General features: G+C 41.4%; 1 protein-coding gene across 3 annotated transcripts in view; it reads right to left on the reverse strand.

Annotated features, from left to right (window-relative positions):
* The window catches only part of CRTC1 (CREB regulated transcription coactivator 1), a 313,574-nt gene that overhangs the window by 24,124 nt on the left and 273,665 nt on the right, over positions 1-15,785 (reverse strand). For all 3 annotated transcript variants that reach the window (XM_077270212.1, XM_077270202.1, XM_077270193.1), the window contains one exon: positions 3,088-3,171. In XM_077270212.1, coding sequence (XP_077126327.1) covers positions 3,088-3,171 — 84 coding nt within the window. The remainder of the gene's footprint in view (positions 1-3,087; positions 3,172-15,785) is intronic.

The raw sequence follows: 15,785 nt of genomic DNA on the forward strand, positions 1-15,785 counted from the left end.
GGCTGGGATGAGGGGTCTGCAGGGGGGCTCCTGTGCTGCAAGCTGGGATGAGGGGTCTGCAGGGGGCTCCTGTGTTGCAGGGCTGTGTCCGATGCTGCAGGGCTGTCTCTGGTGCTGCGGGGGGCTCTGGCGACATTTTGTGAAAGGCCAGAGCCCCCGGCAGTTCGTCCATGCATTCCTGTATGACTGACTCCGGGAAAATGGCCGCCGGAATCTCAAGAGATGAGATCTCAGCACTGAAATCTCATCTCCCGAGATTCCGGCGGCCATTTTCCCGGAATTAGTCATACTGGAACGCATGGACGAACTGCCGGGGGGCTCTGGTCTTTCACAAAATGTCGCCAGAGCCCCCCGCAGCACCGGAGCCTCCAGCATCACCCGGGGAAGCAGCGGACAACCCCGGCAGCGGACGACGACGGCGGCGGGCGGTAGCGGCGGCGGACACCCCCCTGTAATGGTAAGCGGTATATCCGCTTTGTTAGACGCACCCACATTTCCCCCCCCAAATTTGGGGGAAATAAAGTGCGTCTTACAAAGCGTAAAATACGGTATTATAGAATAGTTTTCGGACTCTATATAAAGAGCCCCTAAATGCCAGAAAAGCAGAGTGCCCCTCAAGTGACCCCAGTTTGGAAATTACACCCCTTTGGGAATTCATCTACAAGTGTAGTGATGATTTTGACTACATAACTGTTTTTCAGAAACAAGCAGCAATGGATGTTGCAGAGTGAAAATTGCAAACAGCCATTGTAGTGACCAGTACATTGCAGTCACCAGTATGTTATGCCCAGCCCGTGCTTCTGGAGGCATGCACCCATAAGTTAGGTGACCTCTCATCACTACAGAAATGCCAAACATGTGGATGATACATGTGGTTTAGGTACACTGTGGGGCTCAGAAGGGAGGGGGCATTTGGATTTGGGAGCAGAGAATTTGCTGAATTTCTTTTGGTGGGTGAGTAGCCATATTGCTTTTCAAGAACCTTTGTGCTACCAGTAACGTGGAAGCCCCCTATATTTCCGTTAACAGATGACAGACATGAGTGGAGACCTGCTTTTTTTGAGGATTGAGTTGAAGCTTTTATTGGGAACATTTTACATAACAATTGGGATCACATTTATCCGGCGCTCTACGCTGAATACTTACTTTGGGGCTTCCATCTAAATCTCTGAGTGACGTGATTCAGATGAAACCCCCGAGGGATCCATTCAATATAACAAGGCAGCAGAGTTACTCTGGACTCCATCTGGCCTCTGTTCAGCGGTGTCCTTTTCAGAATTTCACAAAACTGTGGCTGACAGCACTTTTATACAAACCTAAAGACACGAACACAGGCTGATCAAAGGTCAGAAGGCATCCACAGTGTTGCCTCATTATCATTATAGGGAATCTTCCACCAGAGCTTCTGTCTGAATCACGTATTTCAGAGATTTATGCTGAAGCCCCAAGCACACTCGCTCAGCACAGGATAAATGTGCGCCAAGCCTTACTGCAATCTTTGGGAGGCAGAATGAAAGGTGAAGAATTGCTTTTATTTTTTATGCTATTCCTCGTGATTAGGCAACTTTATTCTTCGGGTCGGTGCGATTACAGCATACCAAATTTATATAGAGTTTTTATGTTTGGCTGCTGTCACACCCTAAAAGATGTTTTTTATTGCAAAAAATAGTTTTTGTATTGCCATATTTTGAGAGCTATAATTTTTCCATATTTTGGCAAATAGAGTCATGGGATTTGCTTGTTTTTTGCGGGACGTGTTGCTGTTTTTATTGATACCATTTTCAGACATTACTTTTTTTGATTGCTTTCTATTCCGAATTTTGGGAGGAAGAAAAAGGGGGGATTATGTCATGTGGTAAAATTAATAAGACATTTTATTCTTTGGGTTAGTACGATTACCATATTTTTTTTAAGTTTTGGCGCTTTTACACAAAGTGTTTTATAGAAAAAATAATTATTTTTGCATCCCTTTATTCAGAGAACTTTTTTATTTTTCCGCTGATGGAGCTGTATGGCAGCTTGCTTTTTGTGGGACAAGTTGACGTTTTTAGTGGTATCATGTTTATTTATATCTGTCTTTTTGATCGCATTTTATTCCACTTTTTGTTCAGCGGTATGAGGATAAAGCATTATTATTTTTTTTTTTATGGTGTTCACTAGTGTGTCAGTTTTATAGGTCAGGCCATTGCGGAAGCCGTGATACCAAATATGTGTACTTTTATGGTTTATATTTTTACTCATACAAGTATTTATTTATGGATACAATAGCTTTTGATTGTTTTATTATTTAAAAAAATATATTTCTACAATTATTTACAAAAAGTTTTAACTTTTTTTTTTTTTTTTTTAAACTTTGTCCCACTATGGGACTATCATTTTTTGCAGGCTGATCGCTTGTATAGCATGGGGATGCAGCACCATCCCCATGCTATGTTAACTGTCAGCTCTGCACTCACAGAGAAAGTTACTAATCATGCACTGCGCATGAACAAGCAACTTTCCTAGCTGTGGTGAACTCTGATATCATCATGACGACATCAGGTGGCAAAGATCGAAACCTGGCATCAAACCACGGGGTCTCCGATCCAAGGGCAGAGGGGATGTCGACTCCCGGAATGCTGCGAGTGAGTTCGACTGCAGCATTTAGGGGGTTAAAGTGCCAGGAGCCATGCGGGACTGCTCTTGGCACTTAGTGCCGGGTGTCAGCTGTTAGAATGAGCTGACACCCAGCGGCGATCGCAAGCGCACAGCACATGTAAGATAGATAGCCTGGATGTAATAATCCATCCCACATTAATAAGGCCCAGGACGCGTGAACATACAGTATTACTTCCAATGCCAGAAGGGGTTAAAAAAAGCAGTAAATGCACTGAATGTGCTATGAATAAATCAATACCAATTGGTTACAATTAATAATGAATGTTACCTCAACAATGTAGGATGAATAACTATATTTTTCATTATTTAAAGTAGCATTAATTAAATTTAGGTTGTGAAGGCCAATGAAAACGGTGAATGATAATGTCTGAAAAGCGATGCAGAATATGTTTGCACAATATAGGTGGCATAAATAATGTTGTAACATACCTGGTGTGACAAAGCATTTGTTTGCCGTGCAGTCATCTGCTGGTCATAAAAAGAATCTCCAAATACACTGCCTAAAATTGAATGCTAAAAAAGAAAGATAGATAAAATTGATCCTTAAATATTGAAAAAATTGCGTGGAAGTAATGCTTTAAAAACGTAAGAGTTTGCTGCACTTGGGAACAGAAAAAGCAAGAAAGTCAGGAGTGAGGCATTCTCATCTTTAAGGGATGTAAATATACAGGGCCCACATTGTGAAACTTATCAATTAAAACACAAACAAAATTATATCTCATTTGTAGCATAATATTAATTAGTATTAATAAGCACGCAACAAAACCATTACACATTCAATAGGTTGTACTATAGTAAAACGCATGTTCTAATAAGTAGCTCGAATTTGGACTAGCTTTTCATAACAGGTAACATCAGTTTTCTCTTTTACAACCCTTGGATCAGTTGACCAGGTGTCACCAGGCCAATTTTTACTAAAGAGCTACACAAGAAAGGATAACAGCCATACAAGGTAAAACCATAATTACGGTACTTTTTGATTTTTAGAAAATCCTAGATTTTCATATTCAATGATTATGTATACACATATTAAGTCCACTTGAATGATACTATACAGGACAAATCGAGGAGTCTTTTCGCATTTTAGAAGATGGGTAAAAAGTAAAACTCCTATTTCTCCAGTATAGAATCCATGTTTATTTAGTTTGTAGCTAAATAACAGATGGTTTAAGACTCAGCAAACCCATCCATAAAAGTATGTGTAGAAGGACATGTACACAATGTTTCATTGGTAATTTGGTTACATTTGACAAACAAATAAAAAGTTTATACAATGGGATGAGACCTTTAGGTATTTATAAAATTTGAATGGCAAATAAAACACTCTACAAAAGAAATGTTACACCACAGAATACAGTTGAAAGGATTTACGGATTTATATACCGCATTCATCTTTATATTACATCATTTTCTACTATATGGCATGAACTAATACATTAAAGGAGGTGATCAATTAAGACAGGGTCCACTGTAATAAATATTTAAGAATAAGTTAGCTTCTACAAATAAGAATAATTTCCTTTTCACAGCAAATGATGGGAACACAAAAGCAACAAAAACAGATGAAAACAAGTAGCAGGACACTTCTATACACAGTTCCCCACATGTTATTTGTCATCTCAACAGTCCTTTGCAAGAATCAAGACAATTTCTTACACAAAGTAAAAATAGTGTGTATATAAAAAAAGCATTTTTTGAATACTTCATAGGTAGAAATTCAACAGTAAAATATAAGCTCAATGACTGTTTACTTTTGTTAGTTGTAAACCAATTAAATATATTTTACCTATTAAATTTTCTAAGCAAATATATATTTTAAGTAAATATATTTCTAAAGCAGTTATTGATGTGAAATTCTCACCAGATGTCAGTAATAACCCACCCAATCCCCACAGGTAAAGAAATCAAACCAAAGAAGTCCATAAATTAAATAATGTGTAATAATAAGAAATGACACATGGAAAAAGTATTGAACACATGAAGAAAGGTGCAGAAAGTCATGGCACCAGCTGGAAACTAAGTAATTAGAAAGCAATCCTGCCACTTAGTAAAAAATAATATCAGCTGGCCTATAAAAAGGTGTCTCATTACCAAGGTGCCACACAAGAAACATCTCATGTGGTAAAAACCAGTTGCAAGACATACTGATGGCATTAGTTACAGAAGAAATTCTAAACTACTAAAGGTCCCAGTGAGCACTGTTAAGGCCATAATCCAGAAGTGGAGAGAACACCATTTCATCATAAACGACTCAACCTCCATTGCTTGTATCCACGTTCACCACGTAAGACTCGTGTTGAACAAAAAGCATGTTCAAGCGCATTTACAGTTTACTTAACAACATTTAGACAAGCCTGTGAAATACTGGGAGAAAATAGTCTTCGTCACATGAGACCAAAATTGAACTCTTTAGATGCCATAATATATACCATGTATGGAGGCCTAAAGGCACTGCATATCACGCCAAAAACGCCATACTAATCACCATACTAATGGAGTTTGGAGGTGGAAACATCATGTTGTGGGGCTGTTTTTCAGCAAACGGCACTGGTCAACTTCATATGATTGAAGGAAGGATGAATGATCAAATGCATGGAGACATTCTTGATAAATATTGGCTGCCATCTGAACAGGCTGATGATAATGAAACGAGGGTGGACATTTCAGCAAGACAATGATCCAAAACACACAGCCAAAGAAACTTTCAATTGGTTTTAAAGAAAGACCATAATGCTGGTAAAAAGGTCCAGCCAGGGCAGGTTTTAGACAAAGTGGCGCCCTGGGCAAAATTAAAACCGGCGCACCAAATGGTAAGAAATTGCATCATCACACAGCAGTCTTGTGAAAATTATATATACCCGTTCGACTCCAGGAAAAATGTCTCGTTATCTATAAAGAGGGGAAAGCCTCCACAGGTTCACAGAATTCATGAAAAAAGATTTGGCTCAAGTCGTGCTCCCTCCCCCCCTTCTACAGACCTTATAAGGGCCACAGCTTCTCTGATACACACATATATTATAGATATATATATATATATATACTCAGTCTGCATTATACACACCATCTATGCTATATATATATATATATATATATATATATATATATATATATATATATATATAAAGGTCACCAATGACCTCTTATCCGCCAAGAGCAAGCGACACTACTCTGTTCTCCTGCTCCTCGACCTGTCGGCTGCCTTTGACACAGTGGACCATTCCCTATTATTACAGACCCTCTCATCCCTTGGCATCACAGACTTGGCCCTATCCTGGATCTCATCATACCTAATAGACCGGACATTCAGCGTCTCCCACTCACACACCACCTCCTCACCTCGCCCCCTATCTGTCGGAGTCCCTCAAGGTTCAGTCCTTGGGCCCCTGCTCTTCTCCATTTACACCTTTGGCCTGGGACAGCTCATAGAATCTCATGGCTTTCAGTATCACCTCTATGCTGATGACACACAGATCTACATCTCTGGACCAGATATCACCTCCCTACTTACCAGAATCCCTCAATGTCTGTCCACTATTTCATCCTTCTCCGCTAGATTTCTGAAACTTAACATGGACAAAACAGAATTCATCATCTTTCCCCCATCTCACGTGACCCCCCCAACGAACCCATCCATTACAGTAAATGGCTGCCCACTCTCCCCAGTCCCACAAGCTCGCTGCCTCGGGGTTATCCTTGACGCTGATCTCTCCTTCAAACCACATATCCAAGCCCTTTCCACTTCCTGCCGACTTCAACTCAAAAATATTGCACGAATCCGTTCATTCCTCAACCAAGAATCTGCAAAAACCCTTGTCCATGCCCTCATTATCTCTCGCCTTGACTACTGCAACCTCCTGCTCTGTGGCCTCCCCTCAAACACTCTCGCACCCCTCCAATCTATTCTAAACTCTGCTGCCCGATTAATCCACCTGTCCCCCCGCTATTCTCCGGCTTCTCCCCTCTGTCAATCCCTTCACTGGCTCCCCATTGCCCAGAGACTCCAGTACAAACCCTAACCATGACGTACAAAGTCATCCACAACCTGTCTCCTCCTTACATCTGTGACCTCATCTCCCAGTACTTTCCTACACGCAACCTCCGATCCTCACAAGATCTCCTTCTCTACTCCCCTCTTATCTCCTCTTCCCACAATCGTATACAAGATTTCTCTCGCGTATCACCCCTACTCTGGAACCCTCTACCACAACACATCAGACTCTCGCCCACCATCGAAACCTTCAAAAAGAATCTGAAGACCCACCTCTTCCGACAAGCCTACAACCTGCAGTAACCACCGATCAACCAACCGCTGCATGACCAGCTCTATCCTCGCCTACTGTATTCTCACCCATCCCTTGTAGATTGTGAGCCTTCGCGGGCAGGGTCCTCTCTCCTCCTGTACCAGTTATGACTTGTATTGTTTAAGATTATTGTACTTGTTTTTATTATGTATACCCCTCCTCACATGTAAAGCGCCATGGAATAAATGGCGCTATAACAATAAATAATAATAATAATAATATATATATACACATACACATATACATATACACACACAAAATCTATACCATATACACATTGTCTACACTACATTCAGGTACGGACTGGGGCTGAAATTCAGTCCTGGCATTTGAAATCACACAGGCCCATGTTGTCCCCGTCCCCATGAACAAGAGGGGATATATTACTAATATTACTCTGGATGGAGGAAAGGAATATTTACTACAAGACCAATATTTCTAATGATACCCGTGGCCTGCTGGGGTAAGTGACGGAGTCAGCGACTTTGTGCTCCATCACAACTCTTAACAATATGGATGTCTTGAGAACACAGATTCTGTTAACAACGTAGCAGACAAGGCAGCCCATGACCAGACAGGCCCTTCTGGCATTTGCCAGAATTGCTAGATGGCCAGTCTGTCCCTGACTACAGTATATACATAGCAAGAGTGCAAAGAGCTCACCAGTCTCTCCTCATTTACAATTTCTATAGACTTCAATATAGACTGCTATTGCAGAACAGGCATTATCAGTGCAGTTTCTGTTTTCTCAAAGCAGACAACCTAGCAAAACTGCAGCTGTGTAATGTCTGGCAGTGCAGGGTTATCAAGCTCGGCTCCAATTTCTTTTTTGACAATTGAATCAAAAATCACAGACCGCTCAAATTTTTACAAGCATACACTTTAACCCTTTTTATTGACCATGCTCCCCCAACCCATTTCCTTTTATGTTGTATTCACAACCAATTTTTTATGCAGTTTTTGAACCAAAGTCAAAAGTGCAAACAATGAAACAATCAGTTTCATGGCATATAACGCCTGGAGAACCAAACAGTGAATCTGTCATAAATATTGTATATGCCAGAATGGCCATAAAAGCATGGGGGATATAGAGGGAAAAAAAGGAGCTGATACACTATGAGCCTTATATCTTCAGATCTACGTTGGAGACTACAATAGGTAAAATGTGTTTACAAGGAGGTTACATTGAATATTGTCTATGTCACTGCTGCACTATTTTTGTAGTTAAATGGCGGACAGAATAACAGAAACATGACCAATCCCATTGTAAGCCACTGGGGTCCGTCACGTAACAGATTTGTCCCTGACATGAATTCCATTGTTCTGTTCCTAATATGGAACAGAATGGCATACAGAATGCGGGTGTGACCCCACACCCTATGTGGACAGATGTACCAGCAGTGAACACAGAGCTGCACAATATAGAGGGATTACTTTAACTTAAAGGGAAACTGTCTGGAAATTCATTCTGCCCAATCCGTGGTTTTAATTATGTCCTAAAATCAGAGAGCTATGTCACAAAAAATAGTTAATAAATAAAATTTCCCTTATGTCTACTTTACCCACCTACTTTGCCCGCAATTTTTTAAATAATATTTTTTGTTAGGAAGTTATAAGGGTTAAAATTTGACCAGCGAGTTCTCATTTTCCAGCAAAATAATTTTTTTTTAGAGACCACATCACATTTGAAGTAACTTTGGGCCTATATGACTGAAAAGTGACACCATTCTAAAAACTACACTCGTGAAAGTGCTAAAAACCACATTCAAGACGTTTATTAACCCTTCAGGTGCTACATAGGAATTAATGGAATGTGTAAGGAAAAAATGAGCATTAGCTTTTTTTCACAATTTTTTTTTTTTTTTTTTTTTAACTTCAGACCCAAATTTTGTTTATTTTCACAAGATTAACAGGAGAAAACATACCCCAAGGTTGTTGTGCAATTTCTCCTGAGTATGCCGATACCCCATATATGGGGGGAAACTATGACAGAAAAAAACCCAAAACTGACACCACTCTAAAAACTTTTTTTTCACAAAAATTTTACTTTAGACCCAAATTTTTTTTATTTTCTCAAGCATAACAGGAGAAAACGTACCCGAAAGTTTGTTGTGCAAATTCTCTCGAGTACGCCGATACCCCATATGTAAGGGAAAACTAAAAAATGGACAACAAAAATTATTGTGCAACTTCTCCTGAGTACAGCAATACTTCACATGTGGTAAAAAACTACTTTTGAGGCACAGTGCAAAGCTCAGAAGGGAAGAAGCTGCATTTTCAAGTTCAGATTTTGCTGGACTGGTTTGAAGGTGCCATGTCACATTGATAGAGCCACTGAGGTGTCAGAACAGCAAAAAAAAAAAAAACAATGCCAAGAGTGTGCAAAGCAGAAGGTGGCTACTTTGAAGAACCTACAATACAAGACATATTTTCAGTTGTTTCACACTTTTTTGTTAAGTATATAATTCCACATGTGTTAATTCATAGTTTTGATGCCTTCAGTGTGAATGTACAATTTTCATAGTCATGAAAATACAGAAAAATCTTTAAATGAGAAGGTGTGTCCAAACTTTTGGTCTGCACTGTATATTTATTGGATTAACTTTTTGTGTTCATTTTTTGAGATTTATTCAATTTAAAAACTATTTTTACAATTTTTATTAACTTTTATTTTACATTGTCCCAGGATGAGACATGAATTTCTGACTGACAGATCGCTAATCTAATATTCTGCAATGCGTCTGCACTGCAGAGCATTAGAACAGTGTCTGACATGCAGGGAGGAGGTGTGTCAGCTCGTGCTCTGAGCAAGAGCAGACCGGCCACCATCCGTGGGTGACCCTGTGGCCATCTTTTGGCCTGGGGTCACCATGGAGACCATCAGCACAACGCGATCGCACAGATGGACGCACAGACGAAGCTCCCTCCCCTCTGCGATGTCAGTCACTATGGACCGGCTAGCACCCATCATGGGTGTTGCTGCAGGGTGTCAGCTCTCACACAGAACTGAGATCAGCATTTGATTGCAGCGGTGCTCAGCATGAGCGCGCACGATCATGGTGCAAACCTAAGGAAATTAGCTTACAAAAAGAAGAATGAGAACTGATCAGCAGCGTCCAGTCAGATGAATGTCATGACCCAAACTTTGTGTCTCTGACCCCACATTTGCTGTCCTCCTGCCTTTCTTGATGTGGCTGATATATACTATGTCACTCACAGTATGTTGCAACTGCGCAGCTCCTGTTTCCTTCCGTGCAGGTGCGAGAGTTGAACAGGCTGTGGATGACATAGGAGACATGTCAATCAAAGCAGGTGAGACTGTGAATCAGGCCCATAGTGAGCCACTGTTGGCCACGCATAACCCCTTCTCATGTAGTGTTGGTGTACTAAAGGGGTCAATGTCTTCAGCTCTGCCCTTAGTGTGTAGCAGTTCCCATGAGAATACTGGAACATAAAAACTGTTGAAGGATGTGACTAAGCTGGGTGGGAACAACGTGTCATTTAGTTATTATGTAGCAATGAATTCTATTTCCTTTCAAGTATGGGCCGCCTTAATTTATGCACAAACACCTATATTCAGACTCACGAGTATAAATATATGGACACTCTGGGAAAGTCTAGAGCTTGCAAGACTGCTGCAAATGCCATAACTGTGTTTTCCTTCTGTTAACCAGACGTAAATTAAATCCCAGAAACTTCTAAATTGATGCAGGGACCACCCTTCTAACAACAGATACATGAACAGAACCAAGCAGATGACATACAATAGCGACCAAAAGTTTTCTATTTTTTATTTTTACTTTTTAAAGTGTAATTACTTCTGTCTGGTTGTTGCGATGCCATTTTTGTGGTGATTTTAGCAAGCCGGAAACAAATGGTTGTCAACTATAAGGATGAAAATTGTGTTTGACATTGTTTCATCCCTTTATGTGTTAGTTTTCAACATTTTCTGGGCCAAATGTTTTGCATATTTTGTCATGGGTAGTCGAATTTTGCCTAAAAAGTGTATTTTTTTGTGTATTTTGAGGTTAAAACATGGCAAAGACAAAGCCAAATTTATCACCAGATGTCAGGAAGCTTATTATTCTGAGAGTGAATTCACGCAAAAGCTAAAAGAAGTAGCTATGGAATTCAACTGCTCTCAGAGTCAAGTGTCACCTATAATAAAGGAAGAAAAAGGTTTATGGAACAGCTGACAAACCCAGAAGTGGACAACCAAGAAAAATTTCCTCCAAAGAATAAGTCAGTATATGATGTCCATAAAAGTGCTGTACAGATTTAACACAAAATTAACTTAGAATATGGGGTCAAAGTGAGTCGCCAAACTGTGGTGCGACGGATAAGAGTAGTAGGGTTGAATGCATGAGACAAGTCAAGATGATTTTCATTTCTGCAAAGAACATTTCGGTCCCACTTTAGTTTGCCAAAAAACACAGCTAATGGAAAGACAGATTGGTCGAAGGTGTTGTGCTTGGATTAATCTAACCAATGTCAATCTGTTTGATAGTGATGGCAAGCACAATATATACCGCCCAATTGGAAAACGTAATAATGTATGGTACCAAACATCTACAGTGAAACATGGTGGTGGTAATGTCATGGTTTGGGGCTGCATTTCTACATTTGTTAATGGCCCTCTGCATAGAATTGATGGAAATATGAATGCTGCCATGTACGAGGATATACTGGAGAATATAATGCTGGCACATGGTAAAACCAAAATAGGCAGAGTCCACCCTCATTTTTGACAACCAGCCTTGCTAAAGCAAACAGCTGGGGGCTGGTAAAGGGCCATGGATATTGCCCCCCACCTAAAAACAGCAGCCAGCAGCCGCCCAGAAAAGCCACATTAGAGGTCGTCAAAAATGAGGGGGACTCCATGCCTTTTTAAAAATTATTTATTTAAATAATTAAAAAATAAGGCGTGGGGACCCCTCTATTCTTGATAACCAGCCTTGTTGAAGTTGACAGCTGAGGGTTGCAGCCCCCAGCTGTGAGTTTTGCCTGGCTGGTTATCAAAAATACAGGGGAAGGCACGCCAGGGTTTTTTTTAAATTATTTATTTACAGAGCAGGAGCAGGCTAATGAATACACCAATCAGCTGCTCCTGCTCATGGTTATTAGCGGCAGCAGGTGTCGGATGATGGGAGCAGTAGTCCCATCAGCTGACACCAGTGACAGGAGATAAACTTTAGGCTATGTGCACATGTTGCGGATTTCCTGTGAATCCGCAGCGTTTTTTTCCGTGCAGAAACACTGCAGAACCGCAAGTGATTTACAGTACAATGTAAATCAATGAAAATAAAAATGCAGTGCTAATGGTGCGGAAAATTCCGCACGGAATCCGCAGAGGATTAAAAAAAGGACCATGTCAATTCTTTGTGCCTTTCTGCAACATTTCTGCACCCATTCCATTATAGGAAAACGCAGGGGTAAAAACGCATGAAATCCGCACAGAATCCGCAGGAAAAACGCACAAAATCCGCATTAAAAAAGGCGCAGATTTTGACCTGCGTTTTCTGCCAAGAGATGCAGAATCCGCACAGAAAATTCCACAGGCAAATCCGCAACGTGTGCACATAGCCTTATACCTCTGATCACAGCTGAGCTCCCATGCTGTTATTTGACAACGTGGGAACTGTGACTCTCTGACCAGCGGTGTTTGCCGCGCTGTCATATACATGACAGCGTGACAAACACCCGGTGTTCAGGCAGCTGAACCTGAACAGTAACACCAAATATCCTGATGAAGTCCGTGTTTGGTGTCTGTGCCCAAACAGTAGGTGTGCGGCACGGACGCCAAACTTTACTGTTCGGGTTCGCCCAACTCTAATCACAACAACCAGACAGAAGTATTCACACTTAAAAAAATAAATAAAACATTTTGGTTGCTACTGTAGATAAGGTAACGGCTTTGACGGCCATTGTTACCTTTAATTTCTCAGATTGATCTGCTGAGTTAAGTTTGAGATTTTCTTATACTTCATGGGTTAGCAGCCTGTGGCTCTTCAACTGTTGTTAAACCTTAAAGAGCCATCTTTGAAAAGGATTGCCTGTGGATCTGGACTGCAACATACACTTCTATTATGCATAACGTCTACTATATTTTTTTTCTGGCCTACAGTCACTTTGCAAAAATCAGCAGTGTATCAAATACATAGTTTCCCCACTGTATATAATAAATCGTACATGTCACCTAGGCAGAACTAGACAGAAGTTAAGAAAAAAAACAGTTTTTATTGTTACCCTTATAGATACTGAAACCTATCCCCAAAATTTGACAGAATGTAGACAAAGCCAACTAACCAGCTATTCTGCACGTCTAAATGTATAGTTCATAAACAGCGAAAGATAAAGGGGTTTTCACATGAACAAAAGTATCTTTTAACCCCTTCATGACCTTGGGATTTTCCTTTTTTCCGTGTTCGTTTTTTGCTCCCCTTCTTCCCAGAGCCATAACTTTTTTATTTTTCTGTCAATATGGCCATGTGAGGGCTTATTTTTTGCGAGACGAGTTGTACTTTTGAACAACATCATTGGTTTTAGCATGTCGTGTACTAGAAAACGGGAAAAAAATTCCAAGTGCGGTGAAATTGCAAAAAAAGTGCAATCCCACACTTGTTTTTTGATTGGCTTTTTTACTAGGTTCACTAAATGCTAAAACTGAACTGCCACTATGATTCTCCAGGTCATTACGAGCTCATAGACACCTAACATGTCTAGGTTTTTGTTATCTAAGTGGTGAAAAAAAATTCCAAACTTTGCTTAAAAAAAAAAAAAAAAAAAAAAAAAATTGCGCCATTTTCCGATACCTGTAGCGTCTTCATTTTTCATGATCTGGCGTCGGGTAAGGGCTTATTTTTTTGCGTGCTGAGCTGGCGTTTTTAATGATAGCATTTTGGTGCAGATACGTTCTTTTGATCGCCCGTTATTGCATTTTAATGCAATGTCGCGGCGACCAAAAAAACGTAATTCTGGCGTTTCAAATTTTTTTCTCGCTACGCCGTTTAGCAATCAGGTTAATCCTTTTTTTTATTGATAGATTGGGCGATTCTGAACGCGGCGATACCAAATATGTGTAGGTTTGATTTTTTTTTTTATTGATTTATTTTGAATGGGGCGGAAGGGGGTGATTTAAACCTTTATATATATTTTTTTTATTTTTTTCACATTTTTTTTCACTTTTTTTTTTTTTTACTTTTGCCATGCTTCAATAGCCTTTATAGGAGGCTAGAAGCTGGCACAACGCGATCGGCTCTGCTACATAGCAGCGATCATTAGATCGCTGCTATGCAGCAGAAATGCAGGTGTGCTATGAGCGCCGACCACAGGATGGCGCTCACAGCAGGCCTGCATCAGTAACCATAGAGGTCTCAAGGACCTCTATGGTTACACTGCAGAAGCATCGCTGACCCCCGATCATGTGACGGGGGTCGGCGATGCGCTCATTTCCGGCCGCCCAACCGGAAGTGCCAGTTAAATGCCGCTATCAGCGTTTGACAGTGGCATTTAACTAGTTAATAGCGGCGGGTGAATCGCGATTTCACCCGCCGCTATTGTGGGCACATGTCAGCTGTTCAAAACAGCTGACATATCCCGGCTTTGATACGGGCTCACCGCTGAAGCCCTGCATCAAAGCGCGGTATCTGACCTCGGACGTACTATCCCGTCCGAGGTCAGAAAGAGGTTAATCAATAGATATTTGAATAATAATTTCCAAAATTAGATGTGATTAAATAAAATGTCCCTGTGCTCAGATAATCTTATAAATGTGCCCCTGCTGTGTACTGTGTAATGGCTGTGTCTGACCGTACAGGGACATGGTCTGATCATTAGTGTTGAGCGATACCGTCCGATACTTGAAAGTATCGGTATCGGAAAGTATCGGCCGATACCGGCAAAGTATCGGATCCAATCCGATACCGATACCCGATACCAATACAAGTCAATGGGACTCAAGTATCGGACGGTATTCCTGATGGTTCCCAGGGTCTGAAGGAGAGGAAACTCTCCTTCAGGCCCTGGGATCCATATAAATGTGTAAAAGAAAGAATTAAAATAAAAAATATCGCTATACTCACCCTCCGACGCAGCCTGGACCTCAGCGAGGGAACCGGCAGCGTTGTTTGTTTAAAATTCGCGCTTTTACTTGGTTACGTGAAGTCCCGGCTTGTGATTGGTCAGGGCGGCCATGTTGCCGGGACGCGGACCAATCACAGCAAGCCGTGACGAAATTACGTCACGGCTTGCTGTGATTGGTCCGCGTCCCGGCAACATGGCCGCCATTAACCAATCACAAGCCGGGACGTCACGGGAGGCTGGACACGCGCCCATTTTAAAAAGCGCGCGTGTCCAGCCTCCAGTGACGTCCCAGCTTATGATTGGTCACGGCGCCATGTTGCCGGGACGCGGACCAATCACAGCAAGCCGTGACGAAATTACGTCACGGCTTGCTGTGATTGGTCCGCGTCCCGGCAACATGGCCGCCATTAACCAATCACAAGCCGTGACGTCACGGGAGGCTGGACACGCGCGCTTTTTAAAATGGGCGCGTGTCCAGCCTCCCGTGACGTCACGGCTTGTGATTGGTTGCGTCTCCCATGTGACTGCGACGCAACCAATCACAAAGCCGGGACGTAATTTTAAAATCCTTAAGGACCTGAAATTACGTCACGGCTTGCTGTGATTGGTTGCGTCGCCCATGTGACTGCGACGCAACCAATCACAACGCCGGAACGTAATTTTAAAATCCTGAAGGACCTGAAATTACGTCACGGCTTGCTGTGATTGGTTGCGTCCCGGTCACATGGGCGGCACGCAACCAAT

The sequence above is a fragment of the Ranitomeya variabilis genome, chromosome 1, assembly GCF_051348905.1.
Source record: "Ranitomeya variabilis isolate aRanVar5 chromosome 1, aRanVar5.hap1, whole genome shotgun sequence".
In the NCBI taxonomy this organism is placed as follows: domain Eukaryota; kingdom Metazoa; phylum Chordata; class Amphibia; order Anura; family Dendrobatidae; genus Ranitomeya; species Ranitomeya variabilis.